General features: G+C 33.0%; 1 protein-coding gene across 2 annotated transcripts in view; it reads left to right on the top strand.

Moving 5' to 3' along the window:
* Window positions 1-2,160: 2,160 nt before the first annotated feature.
* Window positions 2,161-22,271, top strand: part of LOC111045785 (heterogeneous nuclear ribonucleoprotein K) — a 40,440-nt gene continuing 20,329 nt past the window's right edge. Inside the window, exons 1-4 of one of the 2 annotated variants that reach the window (XM_022331246.2) lie at window positions 2,161-2,357; window positions 14,354-14,391; window positions 20,066-20,172; window positions 20,963-21,019. In XM_022331246.2, coding sequence (XP_022186938.1) covers window positions 20,068-20,172; window positions 20,963-21,019 — 162 coding nt within the window. In that variant the 5' untranslated portion in view covers window positions 2,161-2,357; window positions 14,354-14,391; window positions 20,066-20,067. Of the gene's footprint in view, window positions 2,358-12,838; window positions 12,951-14,353; window positions 14,392-20,065; window positions 20,173-20,962; window positions 21,020-22,271 lie in introns of those variants that run through there. The other variant, XM_022331247.2, reaches the window with a different exon arrangement.

Raw genomic sequence — 22,271 nt, forward strand, 5'->3', positions numbered from 1 at the left:
GTTTCTTAAGTTTGATGATGATCTACACCAGGACGAAGCGATCGTCACTAAGTGGTGATAAAAATAGTAAGTGCATTGTTCACTTCATATCTGTTTTAAAATTTCAGTTTTGAAAAATATATTTCATGTTTTTTGTAGCGTTTAAATTCTAGAAATATTTACAGTAGAAGAAGATATTAAGCGTGACATCGCCAAAAAACAGTGTAAGTTAAGTATAGATAATAATTGAATTCATAGTTGAAAATGATATATCATATTCATAGTTGGAAATGATATATTGTATGTTTCAATGTAGAAATAATAATAATTCAAATAATGAATAAAGTAAAATTTGTCAAAATAAAAAAAATCATAATTTTTTATTCTAAAACCACTTTTGTGGTATTAAAGAATATTCTTATTCCATTCAACATATTCTTTTAGGAAATTTTATGAGCTGTTAATGAATTATTAACATTGAAATTATTTTATTAAAATTCACTACAATAATGATTAATGGATTATGGAATATTGCCTATTTTAAATATTATAGCTTCTTTACAGACTCATTATTGATCAATATACCAAGAACCGAATTATGAGTTTCATGTACCGAAACTATACAGGAAATATGATTTAAGATAAGTTTATACTAAAGTACAGTAGTGGGTCTAGAGTTCAAGCCATTTTGAACTCAAAAATGAAAGAAACCCCATTTTATTGGTATAGTATTATAGAGAATTTTATCCTCTAAAAGCCCTGAAGTCTGAAATAATTCGTGTTCATCCACACTGTTTGATTTAAAAATGGTTTGAACTGTGAAGAAAGGATAAATTTAATAAAATCTTCGGCTTCTTCAAACTTACGTAAAAACTATTTATTCCTAATTTAATTTAATGCACGCGGAAAGGAAAAATCATGGTTCACAATTTGAGACTAAATTTGATTCTCTATCATCAAGGGCTTCCGAGGTGGATGGCACTGAAAAAAGAAAAATCACTTTTAATTAATAATAGTTTTCCCGAAATACCGGTTAATGTTAGCATGAATCAAATGGGCATCTAGTATGAAAAAACGTACATTGTGTAGATTGACTGGACAATAATTAAGAAATATAAGTTAGGACATCAAAAAGTTTGACTTATGTTTCATTATTTTGTCAGCTGTAAAACGATAGGGAATAGGGACCCTTGCCACCCTTAGGTTCCATGTTACGTACCTACTACCTATAGTGAGGTCCACGTTATAATGGCAGTGGATAAAGATAGAAGTATAGCAATGCCGATTCTCTGCATCAATCAATTATATTTCTACGCTATCAAAAACATAATTGGTATTGTTGTGGACCTAGAAAAGGATAGTACCACCGACTTAACCAAAAAAAAGTAAAACCAAAGTTGATTAAATACTGTCATTACAATGTGGACCTCACTATAGTACCGTAATGTATACTATCACACTATAAAGATTCATCTTTACCATAATATATTGTGTAAGACTCTTTTTCTCTGTCTTCATTGACTGGGCTAAGCACATAATAAGACGCAATTATTTTTTTATCAAATTTTCTTGAATTTTTTGTATTTGAATTGAATTTTGGAAACTTGAAATTTATTTAAAATAAATCTCAGTGAAGTGAAAATACTTTAGTTTATTTGCATTTACAATAAATATATAACCTATTTCAGACAATATGTGTAACCTTATTCAAATTCGGGAGCGGAAAAGCACAAGGTTATCATACTGGTATTATTTCTCTTCCTATCATTTTGATGATCTACTTATTGTCAAAATAAAAATACGGAACCCTCAATTTTGCAGATCTTGACGTTCAAATTTACCGCTCTACAAGATGTCAGCTAGTTATCATGACTCATCGATTATTTATTAATATTTCTTTTATCCACAATTTTGTGATGAAGAGCTTCTCATTTCAGTATTAAAAAAATACTCAAAAAATTATAAATATACTTTGAAATACGTACGAAATGTCAGATACAAATGATATATTTATGTACCCATGAGTATTTATGAAAAAGATGATTCGCTTCTAATTAAAAAGACGCTTATCCAATTTTATTAAAAAAATAACTTTTCACATATTTTTGAAGCAAATCATCCAATATTTAATTTTTATAACTCAAATTTCAGCACTATCAACTTTTGTTTATCCATCCATTTCCTCTTCTGAGTCTGAGCACGAGAGCTCATCATCAACCGTTCTCTTCTGGGCTGAACGTTCGGTTTCCTTTTCTCTTTCCAAGGAAGGCGCCATTTGCCTGCACCGGTTATTTGCGTCTTTTCGTGAAATATCATAGTTGGTGTCAAATTATCATCAAATCCTGTGAAAGAATCTTTCAACTCAACATCACACCTTTGTAAGTAAATTTGTTACTTTCATTTTGCATTTTCAGTTCATGTAATGTAATTTCTAATCACGTTTTGGTTTGGGGAATGGCCATTGAACTCTGTTGGAATTGAAATTATTCTCTTTTAGTTCATTTTGTTGCGTTTGAAGTAAATTTTACGTCTATTATTTTTTTTAAAACTTTGAGAAGATACGTGCGCTTTTATTCACGTAAATGATAAGTTTTGGTAAACTCAGGTTATTGATTAGGCTAAGCTCTTACAACTAGGGCAGTGCGGTATTCGGTATACCAACAGCATTATTTTATTATAGCTATTCAAATAGAATACGTTTATAATTTATTTGATGTTTTGTTGATTTCTTGTTTTTAGTCTCAAATTCTTGCTTTCGTAATATTTTATGATATTAGAATCGATTATGATGCGGTACAGTAGCCTAGTAGGTATTAATTAGCCTAACATCAATTGATAACTTTGATGAGTAAAAAATTTAGTAAAATTACTTTTTTGTAATAATTATACAGCTTGTACTTTGTAGCATATTTAAATTGTGCTTTGGTCTTCAAAATTCAATTTAGTATAATTTTATTTTAAAAATCGTTTTTTAGTACTGGGTTATGGAGTAACTGAAACTTTTCTAGCCATAACATTATTGATTAAAAAGAGTAGAATAATCTAGTTCTGGATGTATACTTTGACATTTTCATATAATTATAGGCTAGGGCTAGACCTAAGCCGCAAAAATACATAACTCAATAGGCCTAATAAATACTAGATACTAGGCCTAGACTACATTGTAGATTGTACAACATGTAGACTACCTACTGCCTTTGTTGGGGAACTTGAATAATTTATTTCCTGTTTTGAGTCCATATTGTCCAATCAAGATTACTGTAATTAGAATATAAAATTCTGCAGACCATATTAATTCAGAACAAATTTATTTTAATTAGATTGAGACTTTGTTCTGGTTTAATAATTTTTTTACCTATTTATTGTCATTGCTATAATTCTTGCCTGTGTGAACAATATTTTTTTTAAAAATTAAATTGTGAGCAGTTATCGCAATAAAAATTTGCATGTTACTTTTCAAACTTAACGGTTTTTAACGGCTATAACTTTGGACGTTGATTATGTATATGTAAGAAATAATAAGTAAATGCGTTACCTATGCTAGTAATATTATAGCAATTACTCCTATACGGTTGGAAAGATACTACTTGTTCAACTAGGCGTAGCATCTGTCATTGACAGAAGTTAGGTTAGATTCGTTTGTTGCGCGTTACATTAAAAATTAATTCTTTAAAAAGCTGAGAAAAATGCAGATTTTGGGCGTATCTTTGGATTATTCTCAAATCCGTTCGTATTGCGCCTCTAGAAAGCCAACTGAACAATACATAACAAATTTTAACCTATTTGGTCCAGTAGATGTCTAGCTCTGTTGATTATGAATGGGTGAGTGAATGAATAAATGCCAATATAATAATAGGAATAGCCCAAAACTGTCTTCCTTCCAAATCTTTATGAATAGAAATGGAACATGAATTTTAAACTAATCTTCCTTTCTACAGATAGTCTTATAGTACCTTATAAAAAATAATCAATGATGATGTCGATATATTTTTGAAATAAGAGAACTTCTCTGATGTAAAAGAAGAGAAATGTTTCTTATTTTTATGGATAATCAAGGACAGGCTTCATCTAAGTCTTTGACGTAGCCTACTTTATACAGTATTATGTAATTTCATCATCGATCTACAATATTATTTCAGGTGGAAGTTAACTTTTCTGATTCAACATTTCAAAGAATTGAAATTTCTATCATGTTGTCTAATAGAGATGAAAAACTCGATACAATTTTGTTTTCTTCTGAACCGATCTTTTGTAGTAAATTAATTATTTAATCCAGTTGAGGACTTCTACTCTGACCAAGAACAAATCAATAGTTCGACCGTGTTTCATCATTTGTCTGTTTTGAATTGAGTGTCAGTTCTTGAATTGTAACTGACTCAATATTTTTAAACCATGATAGATCCTATTTGGTAACAGTTACTTAAATTCGAGTCGTTGAACGTTTCTGCACCATGCTCTCAAATTGTGGGCCTGCTCTCTGCTCTATAATTTTACTCCGAAATAGATCCAATCATACTTCGCCTTGTGTCCATGAATAATCAAGCAACTTTGTTATTGATATTCTAAGCTCTATTCTAAGTCCATTTTTTCTTCAAAGTGGTGCCGTAGGTACTTGGTAATTTTGCTCTAGTATAGATTAGCTTGGTTCTACTTTTTCCTATGAATAATAGAGCGATTTTACTGTCATCGATATTGTATTCTTGAGTTTTTCTCTTCAAATTGTTGTCTTACTAGATAATTTTGCTCTAGTATATCTCGTTGTTCCATTCGGATAATATAAATTATCAATTAATTCGTGTCGTGACGCTTGTTCAAATTGGTTTGGTTCACTTTTGAAACTTGCGTTAGAAAGTTTTGAGTTGCATACAATTTTAATTGATTCCAGGCCGCAGTGCATAGATGAAGCGGCGTAGTTTGTCCCGTTCACCGGATGGTTCCACCATTTATTTTTTATTTCCAATGGCGATCTTCAATAATGCATTTGCATTGAACGTTGTCGCGTTTCTAGGTGCGTGACGTTGGCTGTTTGATATTATAGTGTCTCATTTCATTTCTATCTTCATCATCATCATCGTTATTCGCCCCTTTGCGAGCGGTAATAATAATGATGATGATGTTCATGACACAGAAGCGTTCATTTTGTCGTCAGACTAGGCGGTTCCCGGGGGGTGGAGAGTGGTTAAGAGGGACTGACTAGTCTTATTCAACGCAGCAAGTCTTCTTGTTGGCACCCTGTTTTACTAGTGAATATTTCATCTGCGACGATATAATAATTTGAAAGCCAGTAGCCACTTGAAAGTAGTAGGTTGGCCGCAAGATGCGATGAATATTTGATCGGCCATGGCAATCGCCCTCCGCTTTTACACCATGCCGTTTTCGAATTCGCTCATGCAAGTAGATTTTAATTCAGTGCTAATGATAGGTGTAGATGTATTAATTTGGTGTACCTCACAAAGTAATTTTACTCATTTTTTCCTCAACAAATTGAGTTGGGGTTGCATTTGAAAATAGGGGGTTCCTCTACGGAAGTAATACTTAATCAAAAAATTTATGGGGTAATCATGGTTATGATTGACTCAGTAAGGAGAGAATATTTTGTTGAAAATTTGGGTTTTATTGATATAAATGTATGCTGTTGTAAAAAAACAATTCAACAAATATGGTTCAAAATGAATTTTTATCATGAATAAATTGAACTATCATCAGGCGATATTAATTTATCGCCTGTTTTTAACTAATCGCTTGATTAGCGATATCATAGGTACTCAATTATCCATCAGATAGAATACAAGGCTGTATCTAAAGATAAGATGGAGTTGGATCATACAGATGTTCTCTCTAAGAAAAAGTTACTCCCTTTATCTCTATCTCTTGGCCGTGAGGAATGAGAAGCAGATAACTTGGAAAATGACTCCCTCTCGACACTTGAAGAATTTTTCAAATTCAATCTATTTCCAGAAAGTACATTTTACAATATATTCCCTGAAATTACTCTCTCTAATATGGAACAAGTCCGTGTTTAGAGGAGGAGTCATTACAACAATAAACACAATACAAGAAAGAAAAAGTTGACTTCCTACTGCTGTAGTTTACAAGCATAAAGCTATTCAAACATATTTACATACAACAATACTAACACATAAAACAATTGAAAGAAATATAATCTCAAATATTCTTAGCCAATAATAATAGAAATAGATTCAATAAACAAAAACTGATTGCTTCCTTTCTTTTGTCATAGTTCTGGAAACATTACCGATGTACTCAATGCCTTCATTTACACATTTTGAAAACAATAATTTCTTTATATAATTATTAACATGAATAGAAGAATAATAATCATTTCTCATAACATATGAGTCTATGGTACTTATCCAGGATCAATACTAAACTGCATTCAAAAGCAATGCCAATTCTGAGTTAATATCAGTAGAAAAAAGACATTTTTTAAGCTCCAACTTGAAGCATTTCTGATTGATTTTTTGTCTTAATTCTGGCGGCAATTTATTGAATAATCTTGGGGCCAGATAATAGAAATGTCGCTGCCCTGTGGTCGTTTCCCTTCTTGTCTCCTCTACCATTCCTGACACCATCCTAATGAATGATACAATAAATGAATTGAAACCTGATTGAAGATATGAATATAATACAACTCAAAGAGGTCTACAGATTAAGGCCAATACAAACTTCATTTACATCAGAAGTATGATAAAAATGTTTTAGAATGTGTTAATAGTAACTTAATATTGGAAAAATCGATAATATTAATAAATCTCACTAGGGAAAGGAGGGAAAGTAGGGAAAGGATTGGATTTGATTTTTTAAATTTCGAGATGGCTTGAAGTTATGTTTGAAGGTGCAAAATTTGCTGTTTAATTTTCTCAGCGATGTGGTCAGTTAGTGTGTAAATGTGGCCAACAGGTGCCCACTGAGGCCAGACCAGGTCGGCTCCAATTTGATTAATTGACGCCGAGCAAGAATAGTCTACAGTGAGATTTACCTAGGCAACTGTCAGCATTCTATCCTAGTAACATCAACGCTTTCAACGCTGACAGATTGAAGTGAATCTCGTTGCTGTTGAACATCATCCACTCGATATCAGGGACCTGCTTGCTGTCCGTCCATTTTTTATGAGCCGGTGACCTATGAAATATGCAGGGGGGTCGTGGGGGGTGTACAGAGGGCCCCGTAGTCATGACGATAGGGCACAACTCAGCCTAGCACGCAAACTTGCGCCTTCTTACCTGCTCGTCACCTCGTCACTATCGGCTGCCAGTGTTGATTAAAAATAGCCAGCTTAGGGCCAATCGAACAAGCGTTGCAATATTTAATTGGCAGGAATTTGAGATATATTGATGGTAGATGCGAGAATTAACGAAACTTGGAACAATTGGAACAACTCAAGAGTTCCTTATGCTGTTGCAATGCTCATGTATCATTAATTCGATTACAGATTAGGCTTCATCTAGTATGCACCATTTGTTTAAAAGGAGAAAGATCTGCTAGTGATCGAAATGTAACTCACTAGTATGAATAATGTGAACATAGTTCATATAATAATCGTAATTGAACGATAAACGTAGGTGGTGAGTGCAGTGAGAAGGCCACTCATAAAGACATATCAGTTTAATGGAAACTAGTCAACAGTTGGTATGAACTCGAAATGTAACAAATCATAATAATAAATGCGATCGTTTAAAAGCTAGATTAGCGTTAAATGTTGAATGTAGATGTTGCATATGGTTCAAGAAAAACTAATGCATGAAGATGACAACCAGTGTAAGAGTTCGAATGTCGAATAAAAACTTAGATTGTCACAAGCACTTATTTATTAAAATTGAATCTGAGAGGATGGGTGACTGAACGAGTTGGAAATGTGTAAACCTACATATATGAGACTTGGTCTTGATATGAGACTCTTATTATTCATTTTTCAATGACGTTATTCCATACAAGTCGAAATAGACTACTTCAGTACGAAGAAGAAACATGAAATATGAGAGTAGGCAATATATTTGAACAAAGTTGAATAGAAAGACAATTGCCACAACCGTATATTAATTGAAAGAACTAGAAATTACGGTTGTTACACCACTTTTCATCTCAAATGAACTCAGCATTCCCTATGAAGTGTATCTTACTATTGTTTACTGAGCATTTATGGTCTTACTATAATCTGTTATTACGCTATTATCTATTCCTTGTTCACCACAGCACAAATGCAGATATGAAAATAGGTTTATATAATAGTTGAGTAGCCCACTTCAAAAATAAGCACGTTTTTATGGTAGCGACAATTTAATCTGTTTTAGGAAGCTCGTTTGTATTGAATGTTTGACCCTTTGCATGATTGAGAGGAAAACGACGCTGTTATCAGTGTTCATTCATCAACCGTTAATAAGTTACTATTTCATTCTAGCATTGTATTCCAATTCGAAACATCTCATCCTAAACTAAGTTGAAAGTTCATTTCAATCAATAAAAAAATTTTGTAGAGTTCAAATTGGTTTTCAGGACATATAGAAAAACAGTACGGTAATTCTTTTCGATTAATGGCGATAATTATCTAATAATTGAGGGCGATGAATAGAACTGTTATTAAGGAATCCTTCTTGGGTCTCTGCTTCATTTGAAGCGGAGTTATTGGAACATAAACTATCAATAAATCTTCCGTTATCATATTATTATAGATATTAAACTTGATTCAGATCTCAGTTGAGTTGTGGTTCTGAGTGGGTGTATTTTACTATTGTTTACAAACAAGATTCTCTTCAGAAAACAGTACTGTATTCAATGATCTATATCCATATTCAATGACTTCTCTTGTGTGTGTCATCGAATAAAACTTGATTTGTTTAATAATGAAGAACAATGTGTGAATAATAAGAAGTATAATTGAAATACAGTGGAAGCAAATTAATACCAGTATAACAGGTTTTGCAATAGACGGTTTCTTTATTAGAACATGAAAGATTTATCGTTGTCCAAAGTAATGTGGAGAGTTTGTGGTGAAGTGTATTGAACTGAGGTTAATAATAGGTGACATGAGTGGTGCAGTGAGGCTGGTTGCTGGCTTGCTAGCCTGTGCTCGCAAAATCGATAAAAGCCTTCCACTGTTGAATCCTTGTGTCATTCCCTGAAGGAGAGCTGACTATCCTACGGTGGCTTCACATTGAAATGTCATGATTAGTTGAATGGAAGGAAGCGTCGTGTTGCAGTGGGGAATGCTGTCAGTGAACCACTTGTCAGAACAAATATGCTCCTTATAAATAACATCCATGCTTATAATTAAATCAATGCTGACTGTTCAAAGTGAATCTCAATACAGTGATACTGTACTTAACCACGGTATCGTCGCTCTACTTCTAACAAGACTTCATCCTTTGAAGTTTTTGATAAGTCTTTTGAATGTCTGATTTTTTTATTCTAACTTTTTGGATGATGAAGGGATGGTGCATAGGGGGAAAAGGATTCAATTAAATTTAATTTCTGTAGCTGCTGGAATCTTAATTATTTCGGTAAACTCTTTGTTAGAATATCTTGAGGTTTGTTGAAAGCTCATTCATTGTAAAAAACTTGGTAAATTGCACATTTTTTTGTAAATTTTTCATTTTAATGGTATAGTAGCGATGCTTCTTTGGTGATTAATGCAATGATGTGTGTAACACTTATCATAATGATACATAGTATACATTCAGTTGCATAGAACAAAGAGGATTCTATTGTTTTCATCCTTATACCATCATATTTCAAACTCCTCATTGTTAAACTGTTTTTGCCTACTCCACTAGATCATTCGAACGAGGCACCAACAACCTTTGGATAATTTGCTGGAATATATATAATTTGTGGGTTTGAATCCCACCAAGAACTTGGCTGTTTGATCGAGTCATCATTATCTCGTCTCTAACCACGCTCAATAGAGAGCCTGTTGTGGACATAATTTATTTATCACATTTAATTATTCACGCGCAAAACGAAGTTGAATCCTCCAACAAAAAAAGTTTCCCATAAGAATACAAATAATAAAGTTAGATGATGAAAATCATCATCCATGGCTAACCAACAAAACTAGGTTGAGAGTTACGTCATCTTGCCATTCGACTCGTCATCGTTGATTGTTTATAAGAATCCTATTACTGTAGGTTTGTTTTGGCAAGAGACTCTGCCAAGTTTATTAGTTTCTCGGTGATGCCAACACTTAACAATGAATGAAAATGAAGGGATGACTTTTAAGTGGTTGAACTGGACAATATGCCCTATGCCCTAGTTCATAATCTTGTATCCTCGAGTGAAAAGTTTGCCTAGTTGAGACTAGTTTCTGGAAATGAGTATTTCCATGAATATTTGAGCAAGGTTTAGATTAGATTAGAGTTCTTTATTCATGTATGCTACAATACTTACTATATTTACTTTACTATGTATGCTACAATATATAATATACTGGCTTATTCACTAATTCACATTGAATGACAGTATTGTTGATTATTCAACGAATTTTACAAAGTATTAGAAATAAATTAATCAGATTGAAGATTGAATGCAATTTGAATAACGATAATATAATATTGCGATGTAACTACATAAATCGGCGGTGTTTCAACAAATAATTGTCGAGTCTCTGAAAAGGATATAAAAGAATCCCTCCCATTAACACACGACTGGGTAGGTTTATAAAGAAAAACTGGAAAATACCAGTCCAATTCACAGTAATATTCAATTATGTATTTAGTTTTAGAAAACTAGAAATGAAGAGATATAAATAGAAAATACAGGAAATATATAGTACCTAATAATTTAATGTGTATGGTATCTTGTAGGGCTACTCAATATCCTTCAATAAATAATCTACTAGTTTTCTCTGACACTTCTAAATGACTTATGAAACACGTAGTTTTTATTATAATGATAAATGAATAAAACTGTAAAAGGATGCATGATGATTCATTGAAGGAATTGATATAAAATGTACAGATATTTAGGGAACCAAAAATTCGCAGGTCTCATTCGCCATAATTATAAATGATGGCAAGAACGAGAGGAAGAGTACCACAGTAATTGGGTTACGTAAGATTTGATCCCTTGGATAAGTCGTATCGAGTTTGCCTTGTCTCGCTGTGTTTCTTAGTAGCTTTGCTATCTAATAATGAAGAGATTAATTTATACTCGGGCATCTGATGCTCAGTTCCATTAACCGGGATCAACTTTGATCCTCGATCAGCCCTGTGCTGAGAAAACACAGGTGAATCATGATTCAACTTGATCTTGGTTGATGAAATTCAGTAGATGTGTTCTTAGTTGAAATAATGATTTGTGGTATTTTCCAATTTCTAGAAGTTTCCTTAGTGGAAACACTGGTGTCTTGAAATAATGTTTCTATTGTTAGTCGCGATTTTTTATTTCGTTGGATTCTTGTCTAGTGTACCTATGTGAATACTAATGTCAGCAGATTCCGTTTTACAATATTGCTATGAAAAATGTATCACAAAGCATCTATAATTAATAAAGGGATGATCGCTGATGAAATTTTCTCATACTTTCTGGAATTTAGGAATAATCAAGTTGTACTAGTCTCAGCAATTTAGCAGTAAATTTTCGACTTGACTAGTAATTTAGTACTGAGGAAGTCTTATTAATTTAGTAGTAACCGTCTAATACTAGTGTGCAAGTCTATTTTCGGATAATGGCAATGCATGAACACAAAAGGGCAGTTTCGATTGTAGTCAAGGGGTTGTTAATTTTACAGGTGCTATTGCGTCACCTCCCCCCTCTCCCCTCTATCGGTCATTCCCCCTCCTAACTTCTCAACCGTATTCTATTTCACCCTTTTTTATCCACTGTGTCTTTCGCTCGCTTTATCTCACTCTTTCTTTTTGTCTTTCCTTCCCCTCTACCCCACTAAAATATAAAGTGCCTCTGACACTCACTATCTATATCCCCCTCTTTACTCCATCACTTCTTTTCCTTCATCAATCTCCTTTTTTGAATTTGCCAGTAGTTACTCCTTCCTTGCATCTTCCTCTTAGTCTTCTTCTTATCTCTTTCCTTCTCTCAACCTTATTTTCATAATATTTCGTCTTCTCTCTTCTCTTCTTTATTTTTTTCTTTCCCTTACCTTTTATTATATTCGTTTACCAACATTGAATCGTAAAGAAACAGCAATCTATGAATATTAATACTACATTAGTATCGTTACATTGGTAGTAATATTAATCTATTTCTCTGTAATTCAACATTTCCTTTTTCAAAATTTGCATCCCTTCCACCTTGCACTTTTGGTTCCCTCCCACCTTCCTCCGTCTATCTCTCTCCTGCTTTTAGTCTTCTGTTCAAGTCCAGTTTGTCTATCCAGTGGAATTCCAGTCCAGTCTTCGTCAAGTTTCGATTAGAAACATCAGTCCATTGTTTTATTTTATTTTCTCTCTTACTGGCTTGTCTTGTTCTCTCACCCTCTCTTCTCTTCTCTGTTATTCCTTTACTTATATCTAACCCCCAAAATCCCAATCTTCCGCTGCTTCCATCTTTTTTCCGTCTTCTTCCTCTTCCCCAACAGCAATATCTATCTCCCCTTTTCTTCTTTATTCTGCTCCACTCGCAGCTTTGTCCCAATCCTTCCCTTTGTCTCTCTGGCCCCGCCCTCTCCCTTCGCCATGGATAATTGTAGTTTTAATAGTGGTCGTCGTCGACTGACCAACTGGGAAAGAAAAGAAAAGACGGTGGCGGGCGGATAGGTGGACAGGTGGGGTGAAGTGAATATCGATCGCCGTGTCGGATAAAACAATTTGGATGGTGAATATTTGATGGCGAGGCCGGTTGTTTGCCGGCTGTCACCGTGGTGACGGAGCTGGTGACTCGTGGTGGTGGTGGTGAGGCCTCAGACCGGCACACTCAGTCGACCACCACCGGCACTGCAAGCAGGAGGTGCCACCAGTCACCAGGCACCACTCATCATGTCACCACACTCTAGTCCGGTCAGTGTACTTTCTTGATATGTTGGTCAGTTTTCTTCAGGATTGCTATGGCAAGTCATAATATTCATTTTTCTGACAGGATAACTTTGGAGTCGATGGATCTCGTTGGTTCCTTTCCTGAAGAAGTGACGTAAATGATTTTGTCTCTTCTATCGGCAAATTATCTGGAAAATAACACGCGAATTACATTTGATTTCATAGGATTTCCATACTCTTATTACTTGGGCTGTTAGTTGTTGCTGCTTTTTAATAGTTGGTATATAGTGTAATCGTTGGTTATCTTGATTATGATGGTAACTTATTTGTATTTTCTTGATTAGTTTGGCTTTTTTATGAAATTAGTATCGTAATACTTCTTGAATAGTAAGGAATTTGCAATGATACACATTTAAAGAAATTGTACTTTTCTATTATTGGAAGTTTTGTATTGATATTAATCGAGTTTTTACCTCCCTTCAGGGCTGTATTTTATTTATTCCATCTATAATACATACAAATATATAATTTTGTTGTGTCTTTTGTTGTTTTTTTATAGCAGGCATATAGTGTAATCATTTGTTATTGCTCTTGATTAATCATTATTTATTGTCATTTTCCATGACATTTTATGTTGTAAATGATCAGCCGTAAATTTATAATATTGTTGTGGATGCAGTAAAGTACACTCATACTCACCATTCCTTAAAAATAACATTAATGCTTTCTTAAATGCTAACAGTAAGATGATTTCACTGTAGCTTCTCTTCATGCCCTGTGTATTCTGCCTTTCTTTTTGATAGCGGGCGTGAGTGTTTTTTTTTATAGTGTTGCTTTTCTCTCATAAGAACATATATCACTAATTCTTGAGTATTCGGGAACCTTAAATAAATAAGTTCGCTTCCACCACCACACTGAAACTGTGTTGAACGGTATGCCATAATTTGGTCTGTCTTTTTGTGAATGTATAACTTTCTAGGTTTGATGATTACTATTGAATTTTGCCAAACATGAATGTATGGGTGGGTTTACTCGCAATTATAATAGTCTTCATTAGATGCAGTAATTGAAGCAGCGTATTCTAAAGTTGCGAATTTGTTGTTTCATTGTGGGTTGCATAGAATGCACGACATTGTTGATTAAATAGGAATATTAAATATGACTTGTGGTGCATTATGTTTTTATAGTATGGTTAGTGTCACACTTTTGTGATGTTTTCTATTCACTTATTTTTCCGGTTGTGATAGCTCATAATAATTATCTATTTTCTAGTTTTCCATTGATCATTGAGCATTTATATTCAATTTATTTATAGTTTTAAATTTTCTTAAGTTGATGGGCCTATTATTTATGTTTACTAATGTACTAATAATTACTCCTAATGTACTCAATATTCCCAATTTACTAATTTTTTGTTATTTTTACAGATTTTATTCGGCTAAGTGATCTTCTAATTCTCCAGCGGGTGAGTAACATGATTTTTTATAATACTTTCCAATAATTGTAATAATGTTGACGGTTGACTTCCCAAATATTATATTACCTTATATTCCTCTCAATGAACATTGCATTAAGCAAAAGTGAAGAATTAAAATTTATGTGTCTTTATTGCGACAGAAACACTATTTAAAAGTAAAAATTATTTTGATAACTCTTGTCGGTGATAGGGACTGTAGGTTTCCCTCTAAACCACAACCTCCTTGAACAGTATACCCATAATTGTCAATTTTAGTTCATGTTGATTGAAATGTAGCCGAACTTCCCCAATCTATTTCAAATCTACTATATTAATAATATTTAATAATTATATCTCTCAAGTTCAAAAGTAATTTTGCCAATTAAATTCAATTTTAAATAACTTTTGCTAATCCTTAAACACATTACTTAGCATCATTTCCATCAGAAAATATTGACTAATACTATTTTGTAGTAACAATTCTCATGTTGGCAGCATTTTCATTACCGGTAGACAACTGCAGCTTTCGTTCTGCATAAATTAAGATAGCAATCAGTAGGCATGGTCATGAGCGGGTAGTGAATTGATTAGTGTGGAAGGAATGATTTTTTGTGTTGATGTTTGGAATAATGAAGATAGTTTCCTTCTTGATAACGAACGGTTAAACTCAAGTAGGATGTAGGAATAGGGAACATGTAGGGATTGACTATTGCTCTAATAACTTCTTAGTTCATTGAAATAACTTGATATTTTTTATAAATTTAGTCATATTCTATTGCTCATGCATGAAGGCACAGCCGAATCAAACGCCCTATAACTACAGTAAATTTGAAGTATAAATATTAGGATAATATTGGAAAGGCATGTTTATGAGTAGGCTACATGAGCGGGCAAGCAATGAATTGATTAGTTGGGAAGGTGAACCATAGTTTTCCTTATTGAATAATATACGGATAGCCATAACCTACAAATAATTTTCCTTTTAGATAGCAGTTAAACTTGTCAATTTAAGTTAAGCATCGATAGATCCTAGGAATAATACCTGTTTGTAGGGTACAAAATTTGATGATTCAAATAATTATTGTTGTTGTCTGTCCAACTTTTAAATCTCAATCGATGGATTTTACAATTTTCCATTATTATAATAATTGAAGATGATGGTTGAACTATAACGTTGGTATCGCCGAGTCTGTGGAAAATGTAAGGAATCATTAATAAGATTTTCGTTAATCATAACGGTTGAACTTTTGATGTGGTAATCGATGGATCTTTTCACTATGTAGGTAATAATTATTCTAATACTCCTTGTTGTTGTACTTGTAAAGTTTGAGTCAATTATGTAAAGAAGTGAAGTAAAAAGTAGGGTTATGTTGCAGCTGGCTTCTTGAAGAATTGCGCGCGAGTTGTGTAGTAAGATTGACTTTGAACTGTCAAGCACTCCTTGTACACAACAAACATCAATGCTTCACATTCAAAGCCATACTGTCAGTTGAAAGTGATCCTCACTGTAGTTGTACATCTGTCGCAGTCGCAGAGTCGAACGTTGAAAAAGTAGCCGACCGTCTGACATGCAATGGCCGCCGCCGCCGCCGCATATGTCATTACACGGGACACGCGATCCTAATGTAACAATGAGTAGTCGACCAGTGGCAACTAAACTTTTGCATTGTTTCTAATCAATAGTTGTGGCCGGCTAGGCAGTAAATGTCTTTGTGATGGATTGTAAATTACGGTTGGACATTGGGCATCGATAATGGTTGCGTTTGATGAGAAATGTAGGTCCATTATTAGATGTGACACATGTATAGACATTTTGAAGTATTTTATAGTATAGGAAAAATGCGGCTCATGTTGTGGAATTGGTAATTTTTTGCTCTTTTCATATTATTTTTCTTTTTAGTGTAATACTATTGCTAATCTAGTTTGAGACGAATGAAATTTTCATATCCTAACTTACTGAATAAATGAAATAACCCCTTAATAAAATAATAAAACTATGTTTTCTCACTAGAATTTGTTATTGCTACTTATGTGTGCACTTATTACTAAGCTAAAGTCCAGATTTCACTTTATAATATTATTGCTCTCTTAGGGCCATATGCTAACACTACGTTTAAGGCTAAACCACGTTTACTTGTAGATATGGCTGCATTTATCATAATTTGTTTCATTCTGGGTTTAAACGAACAGCTGACATTTCTTCGTTTAAACAGAGTATCTGCATACGGGCTTAGACCTAGGAAATAATTGAACAAAAACCCTGCATCTTCTTCCGGTAGAGTATTTGAAAACCCAATGAAACTAAACATCCCTTTGATCCCCCTGAAATTTTGTAGGTCTATCTATAATGTCGAATCTTTTTTATTGATATAATTCAATCCTCTTGATAGGTTCTCCATTGTCCACTCAAATTCATGATAATTTATGTCATTCATGTCACTCAAATTCATAATCATTGTTTTGTCTGACTTTACCAGACATTCCTTAGACCTTTAATCTTAGTAGATGTCAACTTTATCTAAACATATTCTTTTCATTTGCCCGACTATTGGAGATGAATCAATAAATAGAGGATGCCATGTGAGTTATAGTATAGGGAAAATGCGGATCATGTTGTGGAATTAGTATTTTTTACTAATTCTCTTTTCGTATTATTTTTTTCTTTTCAGTGTAATACTATTGCTAATCTAGTTTGAGACGAATGAAATTTTCATATCCTAACTTACGCCCCCTGAATAAAACTATTCATTGATTTTAATTTTTTTCAACCTAATCAAAATTTATTCTCTTTATATGCCGACCTAAATAAATATAAGATGGGAGGTTTTATTCAAGATTTATTCAATTAATTTACCTATCTATTTGATGTATGACTAAATAGAAAATAATGTTACTGGAAGTGTTTAAAGTAGAATGACGTATTGCAAACTCCAATTTGAAGTGAACGTGGACATTTTGAAGGAAATGGATGGGGTAAATAACCTGATAAAATGTGCACTATGCTCTATGGCACCGTCTCGCTCTCGGGAAATGGAGTTGTAGGTTGTAGTTGTAGCAGTGAGAGCCTGAGCAGTGGCAGTGGCAAAGGCGAGCCACGAGCCACGACCCTCCAGCTTGGCAAACCGTTGCGTGCGTGCGTGCGTGCGTAAATGTAGATCGATACACGAGGCGCCAAACCGGCCTGCACCCCCTCCCCTCACCACCCAACACTCCACCCTTCACTCACGCACTCACACGCCCCGCTCTGTACATTGTAATCGGCTTACAATTCATCACTATATTGTACACATTATTTATTGTACAGAATATTGATGTGACAGAATCTTGCTGAGTTGCCTGATGGTATTCAGTAATTTATTGTTGATGAAAATTTGAGTTTTCTGTTGGAGAAGTAGATTTTGTATTGTTTAAGGAGTAGGTAGGTTGGAAGCACTTGTTTTCCAATGATTTTGGAAGTAATTTAGATTTGTTAATTGCTTTATTTGAGTAAATTTCTCATACGTTTGCTGTAAATTGTAAATAGTTTTCGTTCGAAGAGTAATTTTATTTGAATGATGTTTAAAAACAATTTAAAAAGAGGTGGGGAAGTAATTCTTAATTTTCATCCACCTATAAATTTTATGGTTTCATTCCATCTGTTTTTGAGAGGAAATATTTCCAAATTATTATTATGATTTGTGATAGTAAGGTTAATAAATTATAATCATCTCTTATTATTCCACCCATATAAAATTATGGTCTGTAAATTTGAGAGTTGAGTAATGAGCTGTTTTTATAAAGAAAAGTATTTCTTCTAGTACTACGCATACTAGGTCTAAGCTATGTCAAATTTAATCTGTTACCTTGGAAGAATAGCTTTGGTGTAAGTTAGATGAACGTTTATACTGTAAAATAAAAAATTTCAATTGTTGTCCACACTTGAGATTAAAAATTTGCGGCATGATAACTTGATCCAGAACACTCGAAACTACGATTTTGTAATTGAGAGATAATTTTTATTGATGTTCAGGCTCTTGTCTCCCTAACAAACTATTGTAAGAATAAGATGAATAAATAGAGTGTTACCGGTTTGAGGACCGACCTGTTTGTGCATAGAAACTGCGTTTGGTTGCACAGTAAGTTGCACAGTAAGCAGCAGATGGTTGCAAGTAGCCGGCAACCGGAATTATTGACAGAGGGTAGCGTGCGCTTCACATCTTATTGATTTCCTTCAAGCTAAGTTCTTGTGCTGTATTTCAGTATTCTGACCCAATTATTCAAGTTTATTCTCCGTTTTAGGAAATTCTGAATGATTTGAGTCGCAATCATTCTATCAGAACTTGTAAGTACAGTAATATTGTGTTGAGTAACCAATCCGAATCAAGTTTTTGCCAAATATATTGAATTTTCGAACTAAACATCACATCAAATTCCTTGAAAATCCACAAATCGAATTCCTTAAAAATCAACTTTTTTATTCAAAAGTATTGGTATCAATAGTGTATTGTTGAAGTACATTTTCTAAAATTAATAAATGAATAATTAAATCAACAAATACTACAAACAAGATTTGTGATTTATTGATTTACAAACAATAATTTTGAAAATTCAGCCATGTAACTTCGAATATAAAGCTTTTCATTCTTGATAGATTTTAAGGCGTTGCAAACAATCAAATACTGAAGTTTAGCTATAGTTTTTTCGTTCTTGAATTACTTCTGAATACATGTATATATCATCAGTGATGTTTGTCTTGAAAACTCATTTTCAAATTGAACATTTTCATTTCCATTAATTAAAAATATTATGAAAACATTAGATAACCATTTCACTACCAAGATTTATTTTTCAACTAGAAGATAACCCGTGTTATGGAATCTTGAATAATATTTATTAGGTCTATAGCCGAATAACTGTTACTAAACCATCAAAGCTTTACTTTCTTCTACACCAATCACCATTCCATGATATTTGTGAGAAAGCATTGAATTGAAGCTGATCCATTTTCGTATTTTTTTGGAAAATACTAGGTTATATCAATACTAGATTACTCTTTGTGGAAGCTCCTGGTTATCTGGTGCTGGTCAGTTATTCGCTGTTATCTATGATTGAGTCATAATTTGTTGAATATTGTATAAAACTTGGTCAACCAGTCTCTCAGTTGGAACAGAACGAATAAGCAAGTCGGTTTATTGATGTGTTTTAGACAGTGTTGCAAGGTATGGAAGAAGATCTCACGCAATTTCTGTATTTTTCAGTTTCTTTGAATTTACAGTATTCACGGAAAATTTGGGGTGTCTGCAATGTCTCCATAAATTGATAAATAATATTTTATTATGTTTCAAGAATGCGCCAGTTTAGGTTAGGTCAGGTCCACCCATGTCACTTGCATTTGATATTTGTTTCCATAAGTACTTGCAATAGGGTTGCTACAAGTTTCGAATAATCAAATCATTGGATCAATCTTTGACTATTGTTTTTTTTTTTAATAATAGTCTCCGTTCAATGGAGTTGAAGTTGACTAATATGCATCATAAATGCTTCTGATACATTTCTGTATTTTTTTAGTCATTGTGTAAACTAATTTCACTGTTCATTTGACACTCTTTCAGGTTATTTCTTGTATCGATATGTCTCTCTCTTTCACACTTTGTATGATATTTTAAAAATATATTGTGATGTTTTTGATTGTTTTGTGTTGCAGCAATGAAGCGATACTCAGACGGAGGAGGAGGAAACATGGGTGGCCCGCAGAAGCGATTCAGAGGAAATCCCAATGACATTGAAGTCAGACTCCTGATCCCCAGTAAAGTGAGTTAATTTCTTTCTCATTTAATTTATTCAAGTAGTTATGTAACAATGGGAATTTATTATAAATTCTTGCTCTAAAATCCAGGAAACCAGTGAAAAGACAAAGCAACGCTACATCAGACCATACATGTAGGATCCCAGCGACACCTGAATCTAATTTGAAAAATGTACGTTCACATTACAAAACGGCATTTTTTACTGAATGCTTTCTGTACTGAAGTATTGACTAATAATATATTCATGAAGTTTGATAGAACAGTTTTGTAAATAACAGAAAATGCTTACAAGTAAATGTTAGCAAACTTGTAAATGTTACAAAAAAATAAGTTAAGTAAACTTAGTTTAATAAGTAAGTTAGTCTATTTTAGTAAAATAAGTTAGCAAACTTATAAATCTTGAGCAAACTTAGCTAAATGTTAGCAATGTTTAAGCAAACTTGAAACATTAAAACAAAACAACAATCTTCGAAGAGTTCCATCAACGACAACATTATTAACGACAGAGTTCCATTAACGACAGATAACTTACCGTAGCATCCCAGGAGGGAAAAAGTCAAACATAATTTCGAATGAGTATATTAACATCTACCAGCAATTGACTTTGTTGAAAATATACTACTGTATTTGCTTTGTCATATGGAGTTTCTTCGTAATGTACAGTTTTCTTGAGTAATAGTGATGTAACAATAATATTTACATGATTATGATATCACAATAATCTTCATTCTGGATATTGTCATTGAATGTGTTATTATTCAGATTGCTAAGAATATCAATTAATTATTTCACAGGTTGCTGGATCTATCATTGGAAAGGGTGGAAAAAATATCTCAAGGCTTCGTTCCGATGTAAGTGCTCTTTCTATTGATTTTGTTCATCTTTAAACAATCCCAAGAAGCTTATCATAGAAAATGAGCTCCATGTAACTCAATGAAGCGGTCCCAATAGGCGTGTGGATCACTTGTAAATTACAAAAGAAAAATATGAAACAGCATAATCTTCTAATAAAGTGAATCTAGCGAAAAATTGTTCAAATAATATTGTCGGACCATTCACGTTACGCTCACAAAATTGTATCTCAACAATAAATAACCCTTCCCTTAAAATTTTCATCATAAAACACCAGACTACTTCTAGTTCCCTTATAATCAATTCGATAATGAGACCAATAAGGGTTAATTATTTATTTAATCAATATATATTATGTATCTTGAAAAATAAAGCAATATATTTTCCTCAGCAGTCTGAGGGTTGATCCAATTTCCTTGATACTCCAAAATAGAATATAGTAAGTGGCTTGGAGAATTACAACTCTCTTTCCTAAATAATGAAAACTGATGAAATTTGGCGATAAATACAGTAGTTATCTTTTACTTTTTTATAAAAGGCATGGTATTAATTAATAGTAGAGTATTAATGTTGTGCTTATAAACTATTTATGTCTAAACCCCTGAAATAAGCTTCCAATAGATGGGTAATGTTCAAATAATTAAGCTCTTAAAGTATCTCGATCCCCAAAGTTATCAATTTTATTAATTGGTATCCTTGGAACGTAACGTTGTAGAACCTTATTAGATATTACCCTAGTAAATTATCTGTCATTTAATGTAAATGTACTAAAGCAAGGGAATACACAAAATTTGTTTTGTTATGCCAAAGTATTGTTACTTATCCTGTAATATTCATGTCCGTTATTGGTTATTGTTTATGGCAAAAATATATATTCCAGGTAGGGAATTTTTTATATCAAATTACATGCCAATGATATTCCTTGTAACCCATTGATTTATTCTATAAATTTATTAGTACCATCTATTATAACTTTTAATAATTTCAATATGGCATTGATATTCCATCAAATATACTGTACTGAAATACAGTACGAATATTAATGGAAATTCATACAACTAATCAATTTTAATGAATACCAGACGTGTTGGAAACTACTCGTTTGATATTTTGATATTTAGGTCGAAATAGTTTGTCCTGATATTAATATTCAGTTATATTGAATTTTATCTGCCATGTAAATTACTGCTATCATAGTAGACTATTTGGCCTACTCAGTTTATAGTTACTTTTGTTTGCTAAGTCGAACAA

This window comes from Nilaparvata lugens, chromosome 2 (assembly GCF_014356525.2).
Source record: "Nilaparvata lugens isolate BPH chromosome 2, ASM1435652v1, whole genome shotgun sequence".
Taxonomy (NCBI): domain Eukaryota; kingdom Metazoa; phylum Arthropoda; class Insecta; order Hemiptera; family Delphacidae; genus Nilaparvata; species Nilaparvata lugens.